This window comes from Canis lupus, chromosome 26, assembly GCF_048164855.1.
Source record: "Canis lupus baileyi chromosome 26, mCanLup2.hap1, whole genome shotgun sequence".
NCBI classification, from domain to species: Eukaryota; Metazoa; Chordata; class Mammalia; order Carnivora; family Canidae; genus Canis; species Canis lupus.
Genome location: NC_132863.1, coordinates 20,137,351 through 20,155,782, shown reverse-complemented (window position 1 = coordinate 20,155,782; position 18,432 = coordinate 20,137,351). Strand labels below are relative to the sequence as shown.

The 18,432-nt window shown below is 41.8% G+C and overlaps 1 protein-coding gene across 3 annotated transcripts in view; it reads right to left on the bottom strand.

Annotated features, from left to right (window-relative positions):
- The window catches only part of DNAAF9 (dynein axonemal assembly factor 9), a 141,420-nt gene that overhangs the window by 47,529 nt on the left and 75,459 nt on the right, over nt 1-18,432 (bottom strand). For all 3 annotated transcript variants that reach the window (XM_072800236.1, XM_072800237.1, XM_072800239.1), the window contains exons 19-22: nt 18,099-18,149; nt 17,421-17,508; nt 7,251-7,354; nt 384-530 (exon numbers count right to left, since the gene is read on the bottom strand). In XM_072800236.1, the coding sequence (XP_072656337.1) occupies nt 384-530; nt 7,251-7,354; nt 17,421-17,508; nt 18,099-18,149 (390 nt within the window). The remainder of the gene's footprint in view (nt 1-383; nt 531-7,250; nt 7,355-17,420; nt 17,509-18,098; nt 18,150-18,432) is intronic.

Below are 18,432 nucleotides of genomic sequence, written 5' to 3'. Positions count from 1 at the left end.
TGGGACCATTAACAAGGGGAGGGCCTGTAAACCATGGGAAGGGAGAGACCAGGGTAGGGTAGAGAGCTCTGATCCAGCAGATAGGGCCAAATAATTCAATAAAGTAGCTAAAAGAAAAAGGTGTCTAATTAGGATTTAAAAGGACAAAGATTTGTCTTAGCAGCTAAAAAGCCTTTTGTTAAGTTCCTTTAGGTTCTCATCTCTCAAATGAGAGATAACAAAAGCACCATTCCAGGACCCAAGGGGATTAGAAGCAGCCACCTCTATCAGCCCTCCCAGTTCTACCTCTCATCACTTCATTGTTAGTCCTGAGATATGGCCTTACCATCGAAACTCCTAAGGGAAAAAAAAGTAGTATTTGTTTTGCTGATGATTGGTGTTACCTCTGAGTAAAATGCTTGGTATATCTTTGATTTGGGGAAAAGGGCAATCATCAGAAAATTGCTTGATCCACGGAAATGAACTGGGAGATGAGGAAGCAATGAGCTTTTGAAGTCTATCAGAAGGACAGCAACAACACTTGTGGAATCCTGAAGAGAAAAAGATGGAGCATCAGTGAGAAAAATTATTTGCATGACACTAACCCTCACAACACTGTCAGAACACGTGTGGTGAATTTCACTGTAATTTATTTCACATTAAGTGGTTCACTGGGGTCCAGTGATAGATGTGCTTTCCAATACCCAGTTAGGGGAGATACAGGAAGTGCAAGGGTCTTTTCTACTAAACTGAAAAAGTCATCTCAAAATTTTTTCTATGGTATCAATCTCTAATCAGATATATATTCTTTAAAAATTTGGGTAGCCCTGGTGGCGCAGCGGTTTAGCGCCGCCTGCAGCCCGGGGTGTGATCCTGGAGACCCGGGATCGAGTCCCACGTCAGGCTTCCGGCATGGAGCCTGCTTCTCCCTCTGCCTGTGTCTCTGCCTCTCTCTCGCTCTCTCTGAATGAATAAATAAATAAATAAAAACCTAAAATTTTTTTTTTATTTTAATGGCGGAGGGGGGGAGGAAAAAAGAGGGAGAGAGAGAATCTCAAGGAGACCCCCACCAAGCACAGAGACCAATGCGGGGCTCGATCTCACAACCCTGAGATCATGACCTGAACCAAAGTCAAACTGGGTGCCCAAATGCTGAGCCACCCAGGTGCCCTGATACAGGAATCTTTTTTTTTTTTTTTTTTTTTTTTAAGATTTTATTTACACAGGCAGAGAGAGAAGCAGGTTCCATGCAGGGAACCCGACATGGGACTCGATCCTGGGTCTCCAGGATCACGCCTGGGGCTGCAGGTGGTGCTAAACTGCTGAGCCACCCAGGCTGCCCCTGCTGAGCCACCCATGCTGCCCAGGATTCTTTTCCTTTTTTTTTCCCCGCCCCCCAGGATTCTTTTAAAAAGTAGGCTCTATACCCAATGTGAGGCTTGAACTCATGACCCCAGAATCAAGACTCACATGCTCTACCAAGCCGGCCAGATGAACCATGATTTGTAAATATTTTCTCCCATTTTGTGGGTTTGTTTTCACTTTCTTATTTAAAAAATTAATTAATTGATTTGAGAGAGAGAGTGAAAGAGATCACAGAAGGAGAGGGAGAAGTCAACTTGCTGCTGAGCAGAGACCTGATGCAGAACTTCATCCCAGGACCCTGGGATCATGACCTGAACTGAAGGCAGACACTTAACCAACTAAGCTGCCCAGGTACCCTGTTTTCACTTTCTTGATAATGTACTTTGATACACATAAGTTTTTATATATTTTTTCTTTTGTTGTGTTTTGGTGTCATATCCAAGAAATCACTGCCTACTTCAAGGTCACGAGGGCTTTATTTCTATGTTTTCTTCTAAGAGTTTAATAGCGTTGGCTCTTACATTTAAGCCTATGCTGCATGTTGAGTTAATTTTTTTTATATGGCATAAAGTAAGGATCTAACTTCATTCTTTTCCATGTGGATGTCTAATTTTCCTAGCACATTTGTTGAAAAGACTGTCCTTTCCCCATTGAACGGCCGTGGCACCCTTGTAGAAAATCATTTGGCTACACAGGTGAAAGTTTATTTCTGATCTATTACATTGGTCTATACGTCTGACTTTATGCCAATACCACACTGTTGTTTAATTACTGTAGCTTTGTAGTAAGTTTTGAAATAAGAAAGTGTGAGTCTTCTAACTTTATTCTTTTTTAAGATTATTTTGATTATTTGGGGATACCATGAGATTCCATATGAATTTCAGAATGGATTTTTCTATTTCTGTAAAAAATACCACTGAATTTTGATAGGAATTGCACTGAATCTGTAGACTGCTTTGGGTAGAATTGTGGTCTTAACAATGTTAAGTCTTTCTATCTATGAACATGGGGTGTCTTTCCATTTATCTAGAACTTCTCTATTTTGTTTTGTAGTTTTTAGTGCGCAAGTCTTTCACCTCTTTGGTTAAATTTATTCTTAAGTAATTTATTCTTTTTGGTGTTACTGTAAATGGAATTGTTTTCTTACTTTTTCAGATTGGCCAATGCTAGGGTGCAACTGATTTTATTGTGTCAATTTTGTATCCTGCAACTTTGGTGAAATCATTTAATTAATTCTAGCAGTTTTGTTGTGTGGAATCTTTAGGGTTTTCTACATGTAAGATCATGTCATCTGTGAAGAGAGAACTTCTTCCCTTTCAATTTAGATGCCTTCTGATTCTTTTTCTTGCCTAATTGCTCTAGCTATAACTTCCAATACTATATTGAATATAAATGGCAAAAATGGGGGCCCTTGGGTGGCTCAGTTAAGTATCTGCCTTTGGCTAAGGTCATGATCCTGGAATCCTGGGATCGAGCCCTGAATCAGGCTCCCTGCTCAGCAGAGAGTCTACTTCTCCCTCTGCCCCTCACCCCACTGCTCGTGATCTCTCTCTCTTACTCTCTTTTAAAATCTTTTAAAAAAGATTTTATTTATTTATTCATGAGAGACACAGAGAGAGAGAGAGAGTGAGGCAGAGACACAGGCAGAGGGAAAAATAGGCTCCATGCAGGGAGTCTGACGTGGGACTCGATCCCGGGTCTCCAGGATCACACCCTGGGATGAAGGCAGGTGCTAAACTGCTGAGCCACCCGGGCTGCCCTAAACTCTTTTAACAATAAAAAAAAAAAAAAAAAAAGAAAAAAAGAAAAAAAGAAATGGCAAAAATGAGCATCTTTGTCATGGTCCTGATCTTAGGGAAAAGGATCTTTTAACATTTAAATTTTCATTATAAATTTTTTAAAAATATTTTATTTATTTATGACAGATACAGAGAGAGAGAGAGAGAGAGGCAGAGACACAGGCAGAGGGAGAAGCAGGCTCCATGCACCGGCAGCCCGATGTGGGATTCGATCCTGGGTCTCCAGGATCGCGCCCTGGGCCAAAGGCAGGCGCCAAACCGCTGCGCCACCCAGGAATCCCTAAATTTTCATTATAAAAGTAATACATGTTCACTAATTAAAATTTTGAAAAAGTAGTAAATAGAATAGAGGAGATTAAAAAAATCAAGTCAAAGTCCCATTGCCTAAACTCAACCAGAACTAACATTTTAGTAGTTTTCCTTCTAGTCTTTTTTTCCTATTCACTTACTTAATTCTTTTTTTTTTTTTTTAAGATTTTATTTATTTATTCATGAGAGACACAGAGAGAGAGAGCAAAGACACAGGCAGAGGGAGAAGCAGGCTCCATGCAGGGAGCCTGACGCGGAACTTGATCCCAGGACTCCAGGATCACGTCCCAGGCTGAAGGCAGGCGGCAAACTGCTGAGCCACCCAGGGATCCCCTAATTGCTTTTTTAAGGCAGTATAAAATACTATTTTTTTAATTCTGTATCTTGCTTTTAAAACTAAATTAAGTTTTAAAACTTAATTTATGATAGTATCATAATAGTATCATAAATTTATGATACTATCATAAATAAATAAAATCTTTAAAAAAAGAAAACTTTAGGGATCCCTGGGTGGCGCAGCGGTTTGGCGCCTGCCTTTGGCCCAGGACACGGATCCCTGGAGACCCGGGATCGAGTCCCACGTCGGGCTCCCGGTGCATGGAGCCTGCTTCTCTCTCTGCCTATGTCTCTGCCTCTCTCTCTCTCTCTCTCTCTCTGTATGACTATCATAAATAAAAAAAATTAAATAAATAAATAAATAAATAAAAATACAAAAAGAAAACTTTAGGGGTGATGAAAGTTGTCTGTTTTTAATTATAACAGTGGTTTCATGAGCGTATACATTCTGTCAAAACTGATCAGTGGTATCAGCATCTGCCAACTTGCTACAAACTATCAGTAAATATTTTCAAAGATTGTATTCTACATTACTCTAAAGCCTCCCCTATGGCTGGAAATTCGTATTACATTTCTCCTTGCCAACAGGACCTTTTTATTGACTTTTTGCCAATTTATTGTTATATATAGTAGTGAGAGGCTGTCTCTGATATACTTCCATATATCTGTTAACTAGTCTCATGTTAATAAAGACAGAGTTCTTCATGGAAAAGAAATATTAACTCATTTGTTTTAATCACCAAAAATGTTTTATCCAGTTTATTTTTTTGCTTTTTAATAAATTCTTTGACGTTTTAGAGTTTCAAATCATAAATTAGTTTGATAGGGATACCTGGGTGGCTCAGTGGTTGAGCGTTTGCTTTCAGCTCAAGGCATGATCCCAGAGTCCTGGGATTGAGTCCTGTATCAGGCTCCCCGAAGAACCTACCTCTCCCTCTGCCTTTGTCTCTGCCTCGCTCTCTGTGGGTCTCTCATGAATAAGTAAATAAAATCTTTAAAAAAAATTAGTTTGATAAATTTTATGCTATATCCAAACAATGGAATACTACTCAGCAATGAAAAGGAGCAGACTTTTGATATAAACGACATGGATGAATCTAAAAATCATTATACTGAGTGAAAAATGACAGACTTAAAAGGGTATAGAATGTATGATGCCTATTTATATAACTTCATTTTACTTAAAGATTTATTTATTCATTTGAGAGAGAGAGCAAGCACATGTGAAAGCACGGGGAGGGTTCGAGGGAGAGGGAGAAAATCTGCAAGCAGACTCCCTGCTGATTCTGGAACCCAACACAGGATTCCATTCCAGCACCTTGAGATCATGACCGGAGCTGAAATCAAGAGTCAGATGCTTAAATGACTGAGCCATCCAGGCACCCCCATTTATATAACATTTTAGAACTGCAAACTGATCTAGTAACAGAAAGCCAGAAGTGGACAGAAGGAGGAACTGCAAAAGGGTATTAAAAAATTTTAGGGCTGAGGTACCTGGGTGGTTCAGTGGTTGAGCTTCTGCCTTCAGCTCAAGGCGTAATCCCAGGGTCCTGGGATCAGGTCCCACATTCGGCTCCCCACAGGGAGCCTGCTTCTCCCTCTACCTATGTTTCTGCCTCTTGTGTCTCTCATGAAAAAATAAATAAAATATTTTAAATTCTGCCTCTTGTGTCTCTCATGAAAAAATAAATATTTTAAAAAAAGAAAACTTTAGGGGTGATGAAAGTTGTCTGTTTTTAATTATAACAGTGGTTTCATGAGTGTATACATTCTGTCAAAACTTTAAATGGGCATAGTTAATTGTATATAAAGTACATGTCAATAATTTAAATTTTTGGCAAAATTTTTAAAATCTTTTTTTTTTTATTTTTAAGATTTTATTTATTTATTCATGAGAGACACAGAGAGAGAGAAGCAGGGACATAGGCAGAAGGAGAGGCAGGCTCCCCTCAGAGAGCCCCATGTGGGACTTGATCCCAGGACCCCAGGATCATGACCTGAACTAAAGGCAAATGCTCAACCACTGAGCCACCTAGGCATCCCAATTTTTTATTTTTTATTTTTATTTTTATTTTTATTTATTTATTTTTTTTTCATCCCAATTTTTTAAATCCTTAAGTGGTCAAATCTGACTTTTCCTTCAGAATTTCTTATATCATTTCTAAGCTTACAGAGTCTTCCTGTCCCTGGAAGTTTAATATATATTCATTTTATATTCTTATATTCCTCTTTCTTCTTGTAAAATTTAAAAATATTTAATTTTAATCTATCAGAAGTTAATTTTGATTTTTGATTATGAGGTAAGAATCCATTCCCCCCGCCCCAAATTAGCTAACTTACTGGCCCAGAACTTGAATGAATCACCTTTTCTTCCCTCATCAGAGTTTTCATCTAATAAAGCCATGGTTTCTGTCTCGTTGGCCTGCTTGCATTTCTGTACACCCTTTAAGGTGGTAGGTTATATGTGGAAGAAAAAATTTTCTCTGAATTGTTCATAGAACTTATTTTCGGAGCCATCTGACCAAACCACCTTACCTAGTCTCTGTCTTGGCTCCCAAACAGGCTGGTTTTGAGGCTGAAACCAAAGAGTTAGAGGGCCTGCCCTCCACTCTGATGTCATACTGAGAGATGAGCTGTGCCTTGGCCAAGAGGTACAGCCTAGGGAGAACTCATAGCTGCTTTCTTCCTTGTGAGGGGAGGGAAAAGTGTTAAATAAACTGATGAAGTTAAAGGATGGTTCTGGGGGTGGAACTTTCACAGAGGTAGAGGGGAAGTCTGAGTGTGTCAGTGGGTGGGGCTGAGCCCTCAAGGGGAAAGTGAGCCATTTCTCTTCTCTCTGGTTCACTTATAATTCTTTCTCATGCTAATGGGTAAGTGGAGTCCTATCAGTGCTAGAGGAACAGTTTCCCAGTCTTAAGTGGGTGAGCTTTTGTGTCCCTGGGTGTGAAGGGGGTCATTTGAGGCCTTCTTTAGCCTACTTTCTGGTCCTTTTGGGGATGAGTTAATTGGATATAGGTAGCAGTTGGCCCTCCTGACCCAGAAGTCTTTTCTAGTTAAGTCCTTTTTTTTTTTTTTTTAAATTTTTATTTATTTATGATAGTCACACACACAGAGAGAGAGAGAGAGAGAGAGAGAGGCAGAGACATAGGCAGAGGGAGAAGCAGGCTCCATGCACCGGGAGCCCAACGTGGGATTCGATCCCTGGTCTCCAGGATCGCGCCCTGGGCCAAAGGCAGGCGCTAAGGGTGGATCCCTCTAGCTAAGTCCTTAATGGAGCAGTGAAGGTGACAAGCAGACAGGCCTCTCCAGGAACTCCCTGCTTGCCTGCCTCAAGGGCAATGCTGGTTCCTGATACCCTAACCCATGGTGGTGAAGGAGGGACAGGGAGTTACTTGGTTTTCATGTCAGAGGTGTGAGTATTCTTCTGAATGTCAAAGCCATGGACTGGTAAAACACACCTACCCCATCATAGAACGAAATGGAATTCATGTGATCCTTGGAAAGGATGATACTTCCGTGATGACGGTGAAAAAACAGAAGACCACTAGAGAAGAAGTGCACTTTCCCTGGAAGGAAAAGAGAGGCGGTCAGAGCTGGAGGGCTGGATCCTAGGGGCCAGATCTCAGTGTCTTTGCAGGTACCAGGGCACACCACACTGGTGACTGGAGCCTCGTATTTGTGATGCTTAAGTCACACAATTTTTATGCTGAGTCTTGTGCTCTGGGGAAGCTAATGTACACTCCCAGAGTTTCAGAGAGAAAAGAGGCATCAGAGTCTGCATTAAGAATTAAAAAAAAAAAAAAAAAAAAAACCAAGTGAATAAGCTACCAACTGCTGGGGGAGAGGCAAAATTCACATTCACTTTTGGTTGTCTTCCAGGGAAACACACTCAAAAAGACTCTGGGTATGTCTGCTCCACCACTGAGTTTATAGACTCTCCTTCGTCCTATTTTGGCAGAAGGTGCCTTGGCTATAATGATACCACGTCCCTAACCTAAAGCCCAGCAAAGAGCACTAGCATCTCAGCTGAAGGACTGATGAGGAGACCTAAGGGTCTCTGTAGCCAGCAAAGGAACATCTGAGTTAGGCAATAAGGGGATTCTGTAGACACTGGAGGCCTGCTCCTCTACATTCACAAAAGCAAGATGGGTGGGATGTGGACACTGGTTGTGGGTTCTTCAGTTCAAAGATTCAGGTCTAAGGAGAGCTGTTTTTCCTAGGTGGCCAAGGTTATACAGAATAGCTTGTTAGGGGCCCTAGGGGAAAGACCAAAGAAAGGATGGATAGTTAAGACGAGAAGTGTTAAGACTAGGCTTGCTATTGAACACCAATAAAAAATAAATTAAAAAAAAAAAAAAAGACTAGGCTTGCTTTGGAGGCTTAAATGAAGCACCCAGAGCCCCCGTAAGACTCTTGGTAAAGCTGTTCTCTGGAGCTGGTCCAAGCTATATCCTTTCCATTCTTCTAACAGCCTTTCTTTGTTTTCACATCTGCAGAAGAGAGAAAATTCTTCTTGGGAGCTCAAGGCACAAGCTTGGGAATACTATCATTAATATCTTAACTGCTAAGGTAGAGGACAGAAGACAAAGAAGAGGGACCGATTCCTTGAGCTGTAACTCTAGGAAGGTAGCCCCAAAGCTCTGGAGATTGTAGGGACAATTCCAATGCTACAGCAATAAAACAGCATCCAGAACATCATGACCTCTGAAATCTTCAGCTCTAGAACCCACTCTTGGACTACAGCATCTCATCAGCCTTTTAGCTATCTCATTCCCCGATCTCATCCTTTGACATCACTGAACTTTTGAAGCCTCAGTCCCTCAGTTTTCCCCAATAGCTCAGAAATTGCTGATTTTCCTCTCACCCACATCAGAATGGGACATGCTTTAATCTCTGTTTTGTCAGGGAAAGGGACAGGAACATATTTTGCCATTGTGCCATGCATGTCCTATACATCATAGTTTTCCATCTTTCCAACAATTCAAAGAGGTAATCTTCTTCAGGACTGATGGGGAGACTCAAGCTTAGAGAAGTTTCTCCCTATCACAAAAAAAAAAAAAAAAAAAAAAAAAAGAGGGATCCCTGGGTGGTGCAGCGGTTTAGCGCCTGCCTTTGGCCCAGGGCGTGATCTTGGAGACCCGGGATCGAATCCCACGTCGGGCTCCCAGTGCATGGAGCCTGCTTCTCCCTCTGCCTGTGTCTCTGCCTCTCTCTCTCTCTTTGTGTGACTATCACAAAAAAAAAAAAAAAAAAAAAAAAAAAAAATATGGTAGAGAAGTTTCTCCCAAGGTCACAGAACTACTCGCGGTGGAGCCAGGTACAGAGCAGAGGTCTGTAGGGGGTCAAGGTGCTGTGGCATCTGGGCTCCTTGAGTTCTTACCTGGTTTCCTCCCCCTTTGCCCTTGCCCTCTCCAAATGGCCTATCTGACAACTACCTCTCTTTGCTTCTTAGCCTCAAGAGACCTACAGTGCTGTCTGGAGTCTCTCCTCTTCTGTCTAAGCTCCTCCACCAGCTTCCCCAGGGCCCAGCCAAGATTTTCAGCACTCTTCTCACGCTATGACCTCATCAATTCCAGCCACAAGATAACTCTACCTACTGTTTATAGAGAAAAGAGGGATCAATAGGTATTAGGAGATAAGAACTGCTCTCCTACTGCTTGCTACTTGTACCCTTCCAGGACCTGGGCTCGCCCTCCACCTGTGTAGCTCTAACGTGAAGTTTCTCAGAAGTAAGTCAAATACCACTTAAAGGTCTCCTGGACAACATCCTTCCAAAGCTTCCAGAAAAGAGCACAGATAAAAGAGGTTACCTCCAGCATTTCCTCTCTATATATACTCTGAAGCCTTGAAACAAAATGGAAAAGAGGAAGACAGAAATTCACAAGGCAGTGCTGGAAAAGCACTCATTATGGGGCATGGCCCAGGGCAGGAACTCAATAAATGGAAGATGATTTTACTACTGGTGCAGAGAGGCTGTCTTGTGTCACAGCTACCCATTAGCCTGACTCTGGGAGCAGTAACTATCATTATCCTCAGAGCACACATGAAATAACTGAAGTGACTCACTGGGTGTCCAGTACCTGTTACCTGGTCTCTCAGATCCTAATCCCCTTGAAGTGATGACACTTCTAGTATTTGCTTTGGATTCGTGACTGTCAGACTTTGGTCTGAAGAGATGTACCTTTGCAGAGGTTTCTCAGTGACCAAGGTAGCTAACTCTTGAGATCTCCTTGGCTCCTTGTCTTGTCCCTGGTGCCCTTACTGAAAGGCCTGTCATTCCTTCTCTGTTCTGTGAATCTAAAAACCCAAGGTAAGAGGAAGTTCCCCCTCACTATCCAAGAAGCAGCAAGGGACTGAGGCATGGTTCTGTCTCTGATTGACCTCTGCATCACCAGGAGTCCAAAAGAAGGATGAGACCTCAGGGCAAAACAAGATACCAAGTGTCAATGAAGAATTTGGTTTTCCTCCTTTAGACACCTGGCTGTACAAATAAAGCTCCTCCAATGGTTCAGCCTGTGTGAAGAGGGAACATTTATCACTGCTGGGGAAATATGATGCAATGGCTAGATAATTTTCATTCTATATGACAATATGTGAAATGTACACATATAGTTTAAAGAAAAACAATAATGGGATGCCTCGGTGGCTCAGTGCTTTAGCACCTGCCTTTGGCCCAGGGCGTGATCCTGGAGTCCCAGGATGGGGTCCCATATCAGGTTCCCTGAGTGGAGCCTGCTTTTCCCTCTGTCTGTGTCTCTGCCTCTCTCTGTGTGTGTGTGTGTGTCTCTCATGAATAAATCAATAAAATCCTTAAAAAAAAAAAAAAAAGAAAAACAATAGCAACACAATCTAGCAACACAATCTCAATCCCTGTACACTCACCACTCAGCCTAAGAAATCAAGTATTACTAGGACCTCTGAAGCCTCCTAAATGTCCTTCCTCAATGGCCTTCTCTTTTCTGCTCAGAGGGACCCATCCCAAATTCTGTACAGTTTTACCACACTTCAATGTATCTATAAACTATATATTATTTGATCTTGTCTGTTTTGCTTTTTTTTTTAAGATTATATTTATTCATGAGACACACACACACACACACACACACACACACACACACACACACAGAATAGAGAGAAAGAGAGAGGCAGAGACACAGGCAGATGGAGAAGCAGGCTCCATGCAGGAAGCCCGACATGGGACTCGATTCCAGGTCTCCAAGATCACACCCTGGGCTGAAGGTGGCGCTAAACTGCTGAGCCACCCAGGCTGTCCCTGTTTTGCTTTTGTATAATAGAATCTTAATACACATGTCCTTCTGTAACTTGCTCACTACTCTTGACCTCTGATCCCGAGTCATCCATGCACTGTAGATAATATGCAGCTGAATAATTCATTCACATTCAGAGCTGCAGATGACTTTCTCTTCTAAAATGTCCCTGACAAACTTCATGTGGACACAAGGGAATACACAAGAGGGTTGAGCATGAAGTCAGCAGACAGCAGATGACCACTGCCTGGGCCTTCCCATCATAAGAAGGTGGGACTCAGCATGGTTACCGGAGTTCTCAGGATGTGTCCACTGCCCCATGTGTCAATGGGACCAGTGTCCCTGTTCCTCACTGCTGAATAATCTCTGCCCAATGGAAAAAAACACTCTACAAATTGTAAATCACTACAGGGACAATGAAGGAGCTGCCTGAGTGCCAAACATTCATGGAGGCCTGCAGGAAATGGTAAATACACAGTCAACTGATATTCAACAAAGGTGTACTAACAGATCAAAGAAAAAGGAAAGTCTTTTCAATACATGGTACCGGAAAAACTGGATATTCCTACGTAAAACAATGAACATCAACCCATACCTTGAACGAGACTTTCTGCCCATTTGCACCAGCCACAGTAGAAAACCTCACACTTCACAGACATGTCAGGTAGAGTACTCAGAAGAATTCTGCCTCAGCAGTGGGGTAAAATTAGCCCTAAATTAAATGTTATTCTGTCTCCAGGCTAACAAAGCTTAAAAGCAAGGCCATATGATAAAACTAGAAGAAAAACATATTAAAACAATTATTATAACTGTATCCCATATATTCAAAAAGCTAGAAGACTGAACCATGTTAACTTGAGACATGAAAGATGTAAAAGATCTCTAAATCAACTTCTAGAGATGAAAAACACTATGTCTGAGAAGAAAAATACACTGAATGAGATTAACGACATTAGACAGTTGTGAAAGTTTAGCTAAGCTACTCCAAGGTATTGCTGCCCTGGCATATCTTTTGTTTGGCCAAGTGGCCTAGGGGGCGGGAGTGGTGGTGGTGCTTAAAATGACACGGTCCCTCAGACAAGCCCTATGTAGCAGCCTGCAGAGAGTCACAAGATGTAAGTTCCTGATATGAGCTCAACAGCCCTTGTGATCAAGTCTCCCTTGTCTCCTAGGGCCATCTCCTTGTGTACCCCTGTTGGTACACAGGGGTTAATTGCTCTTTTGGTTTGAATTGACCAATCTGGCCTTAGCCTGAGAAACCTGAACCACTCTACCCACAAACCCTAATAAAGGCATGTGCCCTAGATCCTGCCACTCTCTGTCTGCACTCTGCTTTGAACTTCCTGTGTGCCCTGCAGGCATAAGGCATGCCATTGCCGTGTACTTCCTCCAGGACTTATGACAAATAAAATTTTCTATTTCAATTTCTTTCATGGTCTTTTGTTGAACTTGGCTCACCATTCAATACCCTGTGCTCCACTTCACAAATGTTAACAAATTCATAACAACAATGCAGAAAAGGTTAGTAAATTAGCATATATAGAACTATGCAAAATGAAACACAAAGAGAAAAAAGACTGAAAATAATTGTACAGAGCAAAAAGGGGCTGTGGGATAATTCTAGGTAGCAAAGATATGTGACTGGAGCCCCAGAATAGGAGTGCAAAAACTAAAAAAAAAAAAAAAAAAAAAAAAAAAAAAAGGCCAAAAATACTCCCAATTTGAGGAAAATTAAATCCATCCATTGAAGAAGCAAAATGAATTCCAAGCACAAGGAACATGTTAAAACACACACACACACACCAATTCATAAAAATAAAATTGCTTAAAATATTTGATAGAAAGAAAGAAAATCAGGGTGCTTGGGTGGCTTGATTTCAGCTCAGGTCATGATCTCAGGGTCCTGAGATCAAGCTCTGCATTAGGCTCTGCGGCTTAGTGCAGAATCTGCTTGAGATTCTCTCTCCCTGGGGATCCCTGGGTGGCTCAGCGGTTTAGTGCCTGCCTTCAGCGCAGGGTGTGATCCTGGAGTCCCGGGATCGGGAGTCAACCACTGAGTCACCCAGGGATCTCCAAATTTTAAAAATCTTAAAAAAAAAAAAAAAAAAAGAAGAAGAAGGAAAGAAAATCTTAAAAGCAGCTGAAGAGAAAAAAAAAGTAACTTTATTAGAAGGAACACAAATAAGGATGGCAGCGGATTTCTGCTCAGGAATGGTTGGTGCAAGCAAGAGAGTAAAGCAGAGCAACATCTTTCTAGAAAGAAGGAAACTGTCAGGAGGCCTGGCTGGCCCAGTCAGCAACTCTTGATCTTGGGATTGTGAGTTCAAGTCCCACATTGGGCATAGAGCTTACTTTAAAAAAAAAAGAAAGAAAGAAAAAAACTACCGACCTAGAATTTTTACCAAGTGAAAATACCTTTCAAAACCACTGAGGGGTGGGACTTCTGAAATGACTGTGAAGATTCTGGCAGATCCTCTCCACATAAAATAGTGATGAAACTGGTCTAATTGTTAAGACAACTATTTAAGGGCTCTGGTAATGCACCAAAGTTGTACAACAAAACTGAGAAATCTATTTGAGAAATTCTACGGAAGACTGGTGACAGCAGTGGAAATCTGTGGTGTTTCAGCCAGGGGCTAATTCGCATGACCTCCCCTTTAGTTCCATGGTGTACAAAGATCTTACAAGGGACAGGGATTGACTTTGTTTGAGGCAAAGCACAGAAAATTCTATACACAAATGTCAAAAAACGACAGCAATCAAAGGGGTAAATATTCAGGGAATGTCAACATACCAACTAGCCAGAGATATCAGTGCTGGCTGGTCCAATGAGCCAGAATGCAACAGGAAAGTCAGGAGACTGAGACATCAGATGTCAAATATTATACAGCAAGAAAGCTGTGTTTTAAGGCATCTTCCTGGTGCCATGTGCAGCAGGAGACATGTACAAGAACGCTCATGACAGGACTATCTGTAATAAACTCCAAATGTCCATCAATGTCCAAAGAATAAACTGTACATTTTCATACAAAGGAATCCCATGGAGCCATGCAAGTGAATGAACTATATGGCTATCCACAACAATCTGGATGAATCTTAAGAATAGAATAGGAAGCAAAAAAGAAAGCATATCCCTAAAGAACACAGTGTGATTATATTTGTACTCAAAAGCAAGACATTGTTTAGGGATATAGGCATATGTGGTAAAACTCTAAAGTGGGCTCCTGAGGATCTGGGGCTGGGCAGACTGCCTGACCAAGGTCAGCAGGGTGAGGAAGAGAAGGGCACATGAAGGACATAAATGAATAGGAAGCTGAATAGCAAGAAATCCTGTGATAGCAGAAATCACTAACTGGGGAAGAAAAAAAGTTCCAGAGCTGGAAGCATTTCAAAGTAAAGGAAGTTCTATTCTCTATCTACATGTTGTGCCAACCCTGGACTGAGAATCAGAAGACTTGGACTACCCTCCAGACCTACTGTGAACTTGCACTATAACCTCAGGCAAGTTTTCACCTTTGGGTCTTAGGACATGAAGCTCAATTAAGATAATGCATGCTGAAGAGCTTTTTAAATGCCTTTAAGGAATGGGAACAGATAAATTTCAAGCTCATCATAGTGTCAAGCAGAGACAGATTTATCAAGACACTAATGACACTTAAGCTTCAGAACCCCTCACCTGCCCAAGCCCTCTTCCAAGGCCCTCAGAAGAGCCCTATTTAGTGTTATTTTTCTTTGAAAGAGCCTTAAGTGGTATAAACTTTAAGCCCCACTTGACTTGAGCTCCAAAGTGGCAAAAAGCTTAACAGATAGCCAGAGGAGATTTCTGTTTAAATTCTCTGTTCCTAATTAATTTTCCTGTCTCAGAAAACCACCTCCTAATTCAAACTACATTTCCTCCAGGAACTAAGGGCATGCTCTCAATAGAATGGGACGAATGGGATGAACAGGACTCCAGAAATCCCTGGCTGTCCCCTTTGTGTAAGACCTCAGGATACACTGAATCTTGCTGGATAACTCAATATAGCATAAGATTACTTTTCTAATAAGGCCCTTTGCTAAGTACAAACTAATTTTGGCAAATATCCTTGCTAAATATTATAATTGGCTCAACTATGACAGAGCACAATCACCTCTGTTGCTTCTACAACCTGCTTCAGAAACACCAGGCAATCTTGCCCCAACACTAGTAGTACTGTCACATACTCCCTGCCCTCAACAAGTGTTCCTAATTTTGGTCTTCTGCACCAGGATCACACAGGCACAAATGTAGGGGCTGTAGGGGCTGTAGCACAGGCACAAATGTAGGGGCTGTAGCACAGGCACAGTAACAAATGCATTACTTACTACACCTCAGCATTTTGTGGAGAACCAAGACTTCTTGTGCTTTGTCTCCTATGTGAATGGAGGAGCAGAAGCTGAACCAGTGATCTGATAACAGGGAAAGGAACCTGCCACCAGACAGAATATTTTCAAGAAAAACAAATTATCCAGAAAGGAGATTGCTCAGTAGAGGCTGAAAAATTTGTGGAGTTAAGTCACAACTCTTTCTTCACAAAATGGCTATATCAACCAGGGAAAGAAACAGGACTCCTAAGAAAATTATTTTGAGGAAACCAAAAAGGAGCATGGAATGAATCCCCACGAAATCCATGCAAAACCAACAAGGCTTTTGAGAATCTTAGGTCAACAGAACATTGCCCCTTGGACTGAAAGAGACACAAAGAGCATGAAATCAAAGGGGATTACTGGGCCCCCAAATGCTACTGGCAAGAAGTAGGCTGATAAAACTCACGTACACAGTGCCACCTTTGTGAAAAAGGAAGGATGGATGAGGTGTAGCCACAAGCTTGGAAGGGAAAACTAAGACTTTAGAAGGTGAAATCAAGAGCCCAGGTGGCAGAGGTAAGAGCCATGGAGGACTATTCCCAGGTCTTGAAACCTAATCCAGACTCTGGAGTTTGCCCAGCTGGATTTTAAAGCTACCTCAGGCTGATGACTCCTTTTTATTTTCCATTCCCCCTCTTCTGAAGTTGAAGATCTACAACTGTTATCCTATGCTAGTGGTACCCTGAGTGTTGGGAGGGCAGGGCAGATAACTTATCTGATTAGTGTCACAAGGCCACAGCTACAGTACAAGTTTAGGAACTACACTTTAAATAGATTTAAAGCCAGAGCCTTATCTACATCTGGTTTAGATAATCTTGATGAGATTTTGGATTTTTGAGCTAGTGAGATTTAGGACTTTGAACTGTTATCATAATGAGATGGAGCCCTTAGGAAAGGTTGATTGTATTTTGCATGTGGGCGGGACATGAATGTGAGGCCAGAGGCTAGACTGTGATAGGCAGAAATTTAGGATGACTCCCATGATCTTCATCTCCTGATGTTACTCCTGTGTTCAAGTAATATTATATGGCAAAATGGACATTATTTGAGTGGGCTTCCTCTAATCACAAGCAGTTCTTCATAGGTAGAATTTTCTCTGGCTGGTATAGAGAAGAAATTTATACAGATTGGAAGGGTAAGATAGATGCAACAACACTAGAGAGGTTTTCAATGCTGAGATGGAGGAGGGCTGTCACAGGGCAGAGATTTTTGGGAGAGGTAGCTAAGCATGGTCCTGGCTGATAGCTAGCAACAAGATGGGGACCTCATTCCTACAATCCGAAGGAATTGAATTCTGCTGATAGTCTAAGTGAGCCTGGGAGTGAATTCTTCTCCAGAGTCTCCAGACAAGAGCCTAGTCTGACTGATGCCTTAACTTCAGAGTCCCTAACACAAATAAATCCAGCCAAGTCTACCTGGACTTCTGACCTACAGAACTGTGAGATAATAATTATGTGTTGTTTTAAGCTATTAAATTTGTGGTAATTTATTATACAGCAATAGAAAAATGAATCCAGGGGATCCCTGGGTGGCTCAGTGGTTTAGCGCCTGCCTTTGGCCCAGGGTGTGATCCTGGGGTCCTGGAATGGAGTCCTGCATCAGGCTCTCTGCATGGAGCCTGCATGTGTCTCTGTCTCTCTCTCTCTCTGTTTCTATCATGAATAAATAAAATCTTAAAAAAGAAAAAGAAAAATGAATCCAGACAGATTCTATTTCTGGACATGCCACTACTCTAGCCTATTCTGAGAACAATCCTCAGATGGCAACAAGAGGACCAGACTGTGGTTCTGGGGTCATGCCTTCCTAGCACAAGTTTCCTCATCTGCAAAATGGGTGGATAAAGACAAAAGCTGTAAGAAAACACTTCTACACCAACAAGTCTTTTCAAATATCAGATGTTTCACTAATCACAACATTCATGCCAATACATGCAAAAGAGGGACCCAGACACAATCAAGAAAAATAATAGCTGGCTCACCTTCCTCAGGCCAGGAATGTGGATTGCTGGAATAAAGATATGCTCCTTCTCCTCCTGTTAGAAAAGTGCCCAGGAAACAGGCATCCCCCTTTAAAAACAACCAGTCACAAAGAGCATATGATTTATACCATGAACTTTCAGAATCAAAAGTCCTGCCCTTTTGTCTGTCTATAAAAACTGCTAAGTTAGCCTCAAATAGACCCAACTTCTTCCATTCCTTTGTCATTGCCTAGCTCTTTGTCACGTTACTGGCATTTTTAACTTGTGCCAAGGAAAAGAATGTGTAAGGTCCTCTCTGAGTCCAGGTACCAATGCCTACTATGCTTGTTCATGTTCCAGTGGATGTCTAGCCAGTGGAGGCAACTCTCTTTGGCCTAAAGCCCTGACCTCTCAGTTCTATATGTCTAGGCCAATCTGAGATCTGCTTTTAATGGTACTGGCAGATTTAAAAGAAACTCACTAAAAGGCCAACATGGCAGAACGAATCCCTCTGTGTACCCCATTAAATGGCTACGTCTAAAGCTTTGCTGGGAGAGGAAGAATGCAAATAGGAATTGAGACAAGGAGGAACATATCCTTCAAATGTGCCATAAAATGAAATAGTCTAGATTATTTTCATAAACTGTTTACATTTCATTTTGATACAATGTTGACATTGAGGATAAGAAGGCTGCTTACCTTCACTGCTTGTTGGGTTTTCTCAGACAATTTTATTTCATTATCTTCTACCTGTATCCAAAAGGAGTGCAAATTTTCAGTTTCCTACTTCAAGGGCATAACTCTACTAGGTCTCCCTCATGTTCAATATTTCTAGAAGACTGACTGGGCGGTTCCTCCAGCAAATCCTGTGTACTCAGGCCCTGATGGCTGGCAGAGCTGGCTGGCTACCAGTCATCAAGGCTCAGAGCCCAAGGTCATGGTGCACTCTCTTCCTGGGACCTGAGGCCCAGCTAAATGAGCCTACAAGATGTGGAAATGATATATTAGTCTCCACCATATTTCACTTCAGAAA